Below are 8,631 nucleotides of genomic sequence, written 5' to 3' on the forward strand. Positions count from 1 at the left end.
GATAAATTTTATACATTCAGATATTAAAAATCAAACAGTCTTAATTATTTCTATTCAGATCTTCATACACATTTAATATATTCAGATGTGTATTCAGATTCAGATGTCTTAATCTTAGTATACATCTTAATATTTAAATGTGTATTCAGATTAAGACGTTTTAATCTTAAAAATAAAAATAAAAAATGAGGCCTTAACTCAACAAATCTTTTACCTAAAATAAGATAAACAGTGAACTCCAAAAATATCATTTTTGAAACCTTTCAAACAAAAGAGTCTGAAATCTGAACGAGAACTCAAGTGAGTCATTTCCATGAATAGAGGCACCATCAACAGATAACAGGTTTCTAAAAAAATTCTTTCTATAAATAGAAGGCAGGACAATATAAGTACTCCAATCTCCATTCGCTCCAAATTTCTCCCCAAAAGAGATCAGAATTCCAAGTTTACGACTCTTGTCTCCTCCTCAATTGTGCGTAAGCTCAAAAAGATAAACCCTAACGAAATTCATTCTTTCCCATTTATCACCAGTTCTTTTCAAAAAATTCCGTTCAAGTCCCCTTTCTGCAACTATAGCATCAGGAAAATAGGGGGAATTCGACATGTCGGAACCGCCAATGATCACTCACGTTTCCGATAAAAACACCGTCGGCGAATTATCACCGCCGACGAGCTCAAAATCCGTGACCGATACAATTAACGGCTCGCACCGCTTTGTGATCCAAGGTTATTCGTTAGCTAAAGGGATGGGAGTTGGAAAACACATCGCTAGTGATACTTTCACCGTCGGCGGTCACCAGTGGGCGATTTACTTTTATCCGGACGGGAAGAACCCTGAGGATAATTCGGCATATGTTTCGGTGTTTATTGCTTTGGCTAGTGAAGGAACGGATGTTAGGGCTTTGTTTGAGCTGACTCTGGTTGATCAGAGTGGTAAAGGAAAGCATAAGGTTCATAGTCACTTCGATAGGTCTCTTGAGAGCGGGCCTTACACCTTGAAGTACCGTGGCAGCATGTGGTAATGTGTTGCTTCTTGTAATTTAGACAATTTCTTGAACATAGTGTTGCCTTATTCAAATTAAATCATGTTATATACACAGACAAGTTAATGCTATAAATTAGAGTTTCTTGCATACTTTTTTGGTATAACTGTGGTTTCTGGGGTAGCTTGCGCATGCACCTTGACTAATTCCATGGAATACATGCCACGTCCCTCCAGCAACATGTACTAGGTAACTCTATCCACCAAGGCTTGGATAGATGGGAAGAAATCACTTAGTATTTTTTGCCTTCGCTCGGATTTGAACCTGAGACCTCATGGTTCTCATCCACTTCATTGACCACTAGGCCACATCTTTGGGTGCAATTGCATTTTAAATGACTTGATTGTGTGAAAGTATTTTTTTTACACCGTCAGTGCTTACAACTTAAACTCTATCTAAACTACTTCCAAAGATATTGCAAATGAGGAATTAAAATAAAATACATGTTAAATGTTCAAGATATCTTTGAGTTCCAATTTGATACTCAAGCAAACAAGAATAGTTAGATTGGTTGAAGTTGACCGCCAAGATAGCTAGCACAATGCTGCAGTAGTTGCTTTCCAAGAAAAGTAAATTTTTTTGGGCTGGCATAGGCATTAAAGAATTGATTAACTGAATGCTACTGTGGCTGTTCTTATAATAAGATCAAGTCATCAGAATTTTGTTAGAACCTTAATAACACTCCAAAAGCTAGTTGTTGAGTTGGTAGAGATAGACCCACATTGAAATCATGTTTGTGTTAAGTCAATTATTGTTGCTTTTCATTTATGTTCAGAACCAGAATCAGTATCATGAATCCAATCATAAAAATAGGTAATGATGCGGTCCTCCAAATTGCCTTATTCTCCTTGCTAGTCCTCTTACCCCAAGTGGTGATTGTCTCATTCTCCGTCCTTGGTGTGACCCTTGTAACTCGAACAAAGAGAGTGGAAGATGCCATATCTGTGCTGCTAGTAGTACTTGTCCTTTATGGATCAAACCTAAGGTTCGACTGCTAAACCTATCCAATTAGCGTAATCCGTCATCTGCCTCCACCCAAATAAATACGCGCTAACCTGCCTAAAATAAGGTAAGAAACTTTTTCTTATACCCTTTGTACGGGACTCCTTTCTCATACTGTTTCCCCCTATTGCTAGTTGCAAACAGAAGTGCTTCCCTTTTGGGCTAGGAATCAAAATGCTCTCAATTGACTCGGGGCTTTATCATCAAGAAAATTTGTTGCAGGCCGAGGTATCTATTTGAGTGAGAAGTATTTGAGGTATCTTCCATTGTGAGGAACTTGAAGAAAAAGAAAAATAGAAGAATCCTGTTTATAGCATCTTGAATAACTACTTGAGCAAACTTTTCTCCTCTTTAATTTTTTAACTCCAACTCAAGACTTTCTCTGAAGTTGTTATCTTATCTGTCTGATATATAGGGGATACAAACGGTTTTTTAGACGAGGAATGCTCGAGACTTCAGATTATCTGAAGGACGACTGCTTGAAGATTAATTGCACTGTGGGAGTTGTGCGCTCTACGATAGACTGTTCGAGCTTGCATACAATTCAGGTCCCAGACCCTGACATTGGAGCGCATTTTGGCATGCTTTTGGAAAATATGGAAGGCTCTGATATTATCTTCAATGTGGCTGGTGAAAAGTTTCATGCCCATAAGTTGGTATTGGCTGCTCGTTCTCCTGTATTCCGCTCTGAATACTTTGATGGACAGGATGTTGATGAGCAGGAAATTGTGGTTACAGATATGGAACCTGAGGTCTTCAAAGTGAGCATTTACTTTTATCATATTATGGCTATTTCCGTCTTAGAAATTTTGTTTCTTCTTGTTTTCTCAATGTAAATCTGTTTTTAATATCATTATCATAATTCTCCGCCTCTCTTACTGTAATTGCTTCTTCAACAAAACATTTGCTTTTGGCAAAATAGATTGAACTCTTTCTAACTAGAAATGGAGCTCTAACTCGCTGTTCTTTGGAATGTTCTATTTCTTTTCGTGCAAGGTTATGCTGCATTTTGTATACAAAGATGCTCTTGTAGAAGAAGAGCTAGAAGCAACTAGTACTTCTTCTGCCCCCTGCATATCTGATACTGTGACAGCAAAATTGCTATCAGCAGCTGATCGGTATAATTTAACACGACTCAGGAGGTTGTGTGAGTCTCATCTCTGCAAAGATATCTCTGTCAACTCTGTTGCACAAATACTCGCTTTAGCAGACCGTTACCATGCCACTGAGCTCAAAACAGTTTGCCTAAGATTCGCTGCTGAAAATCTTGCTGGTACGAGGCTTTTTATATTTGCGTCATGTTCCCTTCTATGCAGAGAACTCATGCTTTTGGAATAACAATTCTTTTGCATCACCACATGGGTTGGATTGGAACAAAATAAATGTTATAGTTTGTTATATCTTCTCATTTCATAGTCTTATCATGTTTGTCATTGTTGTACCACTACCACTACTTCAGTCAGTATTCCTTGTCAAATATTGTTGCCACCCACTTGTCTATCTCTTTTCTTTTATCTATGTAGTGTAATCTAGCTGTAGTGGGCACGGATACAATTTCTAATGCTTTTCGATGTTTTGCTTCTGTCTCTCTTATTGTTCATTCTTGGGCACTATAATTTCCACAAAGTAGATCATTATTTTAGACTGATAATCGTATGTGCGGATCCTTGGTAACTCATGACAAAAGGATCCAATAGTATGATTTTGTATGTCAAGTCATTTCCCGTGGATCACCTAGTGATTTTTTTTGTCTATGCTGGGATTTGAACCCTGGTCCTCTAAGGTTTTCATCCACTTCATTGACTACTAGGTCACACCGTTAGGTGTTTCAGAAATTTCAATCTTAATAAAAACAAAGGGCGCCTTAGTGTCTTTAGATAGCAATCGAGCTGAAACAATTATACTGAACTATTCTTATAAAAAAAAAACAATTATACTGAACTAGTATTGAGGAGAAAGAGAAAATTACAGTTGGAAGGCTTAGTCTTTGTTCGTTGATAGGGAATTCTATCTTCTCATGAAAAAGCAGAGGAAACAGAAAGTTGCATCTCCTGAGGTCAGATAAGAGAGCTCTTTCAAGTTGAATCTGTTCCGAGAATTGTTGGTTTCTAAGTTGTTTTCTTTGAGCAGTGAAAGGACTTCTTTCTTTGTCTTTCTCTCTTATTTCTTTCCCCCACTCCCTTTCTTCATGCAAATATAACAAGGGTGCAATTATCCCGACTATATACCTCTGCATACGGCCCAGCAAGCCCCATATAAAAAGAACTTCTGATCTCCAGCCAATCCCATTTTTGTCACTTTGACATTGGCAGAACATCCACAAGGACAAAGCAAAAGAGGAAAAAACTCAATAGTGAAACCGATGAAGTGACTTATCAGGAAAATGAAATGAATGAAGTGGATCACTATCCTCATCTGGCAGAGCTAGGACAACAGAGATAGTCTTGAGCTTGTGAACTTTGGCATGGACCCTCTTGTCACTTAACTTGCTGATGCAGACATCAAATCCATTATAGATGATTTTATGGGTTAATACACCAAGTTAACTTTTACCAGTCACTACATCCCCTTAAATTGCACCTGCGAGCTCCCTGGGGGAGGGGATAAGAAAAAGCTCCCATTTTGATTAGAATCTCTTTTCTTGTTTAAGAATGAACCCCAACTCAATCTACCAACCACAAAGCACGAAGGTCTAATTCGGATATTAAGCCTCTAACATGCCTTGCTTGTGTCATTTCCACCTGCCAAAAGCACCAAAGGAAGTGAGCTGATTTTGCTATAAAACCTATATCTTGCCTTGCATTTGTCTTCACATTTCTGGGTGTTCCACTCTTGTGCATCTCTATATTCAGGCCTAGTGGTTAGTTATATTTTTACTGCGATTAATGGGTGTATATGGGGTCCAACACCTATTTTGAGAAATAAAAATAAATTACCTTCAGAATGTATGTAAATAAGGAAATTGTTGACTTTGTGTCGAAGAAGAAATTTCCTAACTACCAAACCATCATAAACTGTTAAAACAGAATTGGTGGGTTGAGTTGTGTCCCACATCGGTGGGTAATGGGTGTCTTGGTCTCCTTATATGGTCTTGGGCAATCCTCACCTCATAAGCTAGCTTTTGGGATTGAGTTAGACCCAAGGTCCATTCTTATCATGGTATCAGAGCCATGCTCATCCCAATTTATTGTTACCGATGTTGGCCCCCATTTATATTGTCCACGCTCCAATTGCAGGCCTGGGCGTGAGGGAGGGGTGTTGAGTTGTGTCCCACATCGGTGGGTAATGGGTGTCTTGGTCTCCTTATATGGTCTTGGGCAATCCTCACCTCATAAGCTAGCTTTTGGGATTGAGTTAGGCCTAAGGTTCATTCTTATCGGTGGGTACACAGTAACACAGTTATATTAGCTTGAGTGTGTTGTAATTGCAAAATCACTTCTAATGATAAATAATTCAGATCATATTAGCTGACTGCAATGTAAGATCAGACAAGTAAGTTAATTTGCAGAATGGATGTAATATAATAAGCAGCAACAACAACAGCAAACCCAGTGAATTCCCACAAGTGGGGTCTGGGGAGGGTAGTGTGAACGCAGACCTTCTGAAATCAAATTAGCTATCCAATGAATAAACGTAAACTCGGGATGACATTTAATGTTTATATAAACTAAAAGAAGAAATGTCTTACTGTCAACCCCCCGTAAATTCTTTAATTTAGAACTTGTGGGAACTTGTGACAATGTGCTATTAGCTTGAGCTCAATGTGATTTTAAATGACTGTTAATGACTCCCAAAAAATTAAATCTTATATATGTGAACTATATAAGATCAACTTATCTGCAAAATTGATGTAAATAGTGAGGACAGTGTAAACTTTCCTGTGAACTTTTCGAACTGCTGAAATCAAAGAAGTTATCTGCTGAATGATTGTATAATAATTAGGACATGTGAACTATTCTATAAACTAAAATAGAAATTTCCTTCATTGCAAAACCACCATAAACTCTGACAGAATTGTTGGATACTTAGTGAGAGAGTGCTATTTGTTCGAGCACAATATGATTGTAAATGGCTGTTAACGGCTCTCTAAAAGAATGAGATCATATATAGCTTTGCAATACATGTAAATAGTTGCTGGAGACTCGCTAAAAAGAATTTGTCCCTATTTAGCTAATTGCAATACAGTGAATGAGCGGTTTTGGTTGGTACTTGGAGTTCCATCTTTCATACAAAAATTTTAACAACCGGAATTACTTTTTACGGAAACTGATGAAAATGATAATTTAAAATGCGTCTGCACGGGTATATTGTTCTCTCGTCCCTGCCCTCTCCCGAAAAATTGCTGTAAATCAAAAGGGAAATGTTTTTTCTATCAACACGGTTCTAAACTATCTCTGGGTAAGCTGTGGTGCTCATGCAGAGCCAGCTTTTGGCTTGAATGTTGAGTATGTCTCAGGTGAGCTTAATAAGGATTTTATAGTACGGATAGCAAGAAATACACACGTCAAGCAGCTTTGGCAGTTGGGGTGCCACTAAAGGGTGCACTATGGAGTCAAACCTCTTGTAAAGATGGAATTGGAAACTATTTCCAGTTTCTTTTTTTTACCTTATCAAAAAAAAAGGAAGAAGAAGAAGATAGAAGCAGAAGCTAACAACTTTTTTTTATGAAGTAACTTAAATTCATTAAAAGGCACCAAGAAGATGCAAAGAGTACAGAAACTAACAACTTTTCATCTAAATTAAATTCATTAAAAGGCACCAAGAAGATGCAAAGAGTACAGAAACTAACAACTTTTCATCTCGATATTGAAACAGCTTTAGCCATCAAGACCATACACTTTTAAAGCAAAAAGTAACGGTACTTAGCAAAGCAGCTTTTTGGCTCGAGTATGAAGGGATGTTAAATGGCTTTGTCATAGCCTTTCCTAAACTATTTAGGAAGGAATAATGCACCCTACCACCCCCACTCCAAAAAAAAAAAAAAAACTGATAGGATGTGTAATTGGGTGCAAAGCATAGATCGGCATGTGCTATTTCTGGTGCTCTTTGTGGGTACTATGAAGCCCGCTTCTTGTAAAAGTAGATTTTGACTTTTGTTTGCAAATAAGTTTTCTGGTAAACCATCTGAAAGTGATTAAGAGGATCAGAAATTTCTAGAGAAGTGTGAAAATAACTTCTTGAGGTCTGTAACTTTTTAGAGGGTAAGCTATGCTATCCAGTAAGAGATCTCTATTAATTTTAATGTTGCTATGAATGCGGCTGTTACACATTCCCTTGCCTATCTAATGGCTGAAGACTGTCATTAAGTTGCCGGGCTTTGACCACTGCCATATTTTGAAATTTGCATCTGTTGTGTTCTGTACTTTTCTTCACAAGAGGTTTTCACTCATATATTACTTGGTTATTTTTTGCAGCTGTCATGCAATCGGATGGGTTCGAATACCTTAAAGAGCATAGCCCCTCTCTTCAGTCAGAGCTTCTTAAAACTGTGGCTGGTTGTGAGGATGATTGTAGCAGTGGAGGTGGTAAGTCCAAAAGTGTGTGGGCCCAGCTTTCAGACGGTGGTGATGCCAATGGAAGGAGGGTTAGGCAAAGGACCTGATTTTAGAAATAGGAAATTGTTAAAATTTGTTGTATTGTATATTGAAGGGGATGTGCTGGAAATGTTGGGAAATTACAACATTAGCAATAGAAAGGTAAATGTTCATTAGTTGTCTGTAAGAAATTTGATGAACATCTCTTGTGTGATATTGGTAACCTGAAAAGTGACAAATAGCCAGTTTGTACCTTCATAATAACACTGAGTATTGGTTCCTGTGAACTAGGTAAGGTAAAACTTGATCATGGAACACCGTACCTCTTGCTATTGCTACTATGAGTAGGTAATTCCTCCCAGTTGAAGGATAGTGTTGTTTGTATTTCAAGCATATGTTATCGCATTGTGCAATCTTGATGAACAGCCATCTTGATGAACAGCCTAGTTAAAAGGTGAGAGCTTCCTTAAGAACTGGAGGAAGCAATTTGGCTTGTAATAGCTGGCTGGGAACTTTATAAGGTCCTCTTGATTGTGATCTGGACTTCTTACTCTTTGATGTTATGCTCATATCTATGAGTTTGCATATATTTCTTCTTTTGGTTGATAAGTATGCTTTTGCACGAACTATAAGGTTTTACTAGCCAGAGTTGTTTGGAGAAGTAATAGTGTTGGAAAAAACATATTTATCTACTATTTAATGGGTTTTATTGTTGTTCTGAGTAGCTTATACTCCATTTCTTTTTTTTCCCTTTTTTGGTAAAAGCTGCGCAGGGTGGGAGGAGAAATTGTTCAGGAAAGAGAAGAAGAAAGTTAATCTTGTGATTATTGGCCAGAAAAAATAGACTGGTTCCTTAAATTTTTGCTGTTCTACTTAGCCAGCACTTTCAGTTATCTGGAGAGACGAATATATTCGGTTTGTACTTTTTCTGGTTATCTTTGAAATTATTGTGTTCGCACATTTGTTAGTAAAGGTTAATGTGTTCAGGCATTTCTCATGTAATTTCTGAATCTCTGAATGTTAAAAGTATATTAACTCATCTAGACTGAACT

The 8,631-nt window shown here is 37.6% G+C and overlaps 1 protein-coding gene across 1 annotated transcript; it reads left to right on the plus strand.

Annotated features, from left to right (window-relative positions):
- On the plus strand, positions 267–8,142 carry LOC109224784 (BTB/POZ and MATH domain-containing protein 4-like). Its single transcript, XM_019389304.1, has 4 exons — positions 267–1,018; positions 2,461–2,806; positions 3,042–3,318; positions 7,460–8,142. The coding sequence occupies exons 1-4, from the start codon at positions 603–605 to the stop codon at positions 7,645–7,647; spliced, it is 1,227 nt and encodes a 408-aa protein (XP_019244849.1). The 5' UTR covers positions 267–602; the 3' UTR covers positions 7,648–8,142.

The sequence above is a fragment of the Nicotiana attenuata genome, chromosome 4, assembly GCF_001879085.1.
Source record: "Nicotiana attenuata strain UT chromosome 4, NIATTr2, whole genome shotgun sequence".
NCBI classification, from domain to species: domain Eukaryota; kingdom Viridiplantae; phylum Streptophyta; class Magnoliopsida; order Solanales; family Solanaceae; genus Nicotiana; species Nicotiana attenuata.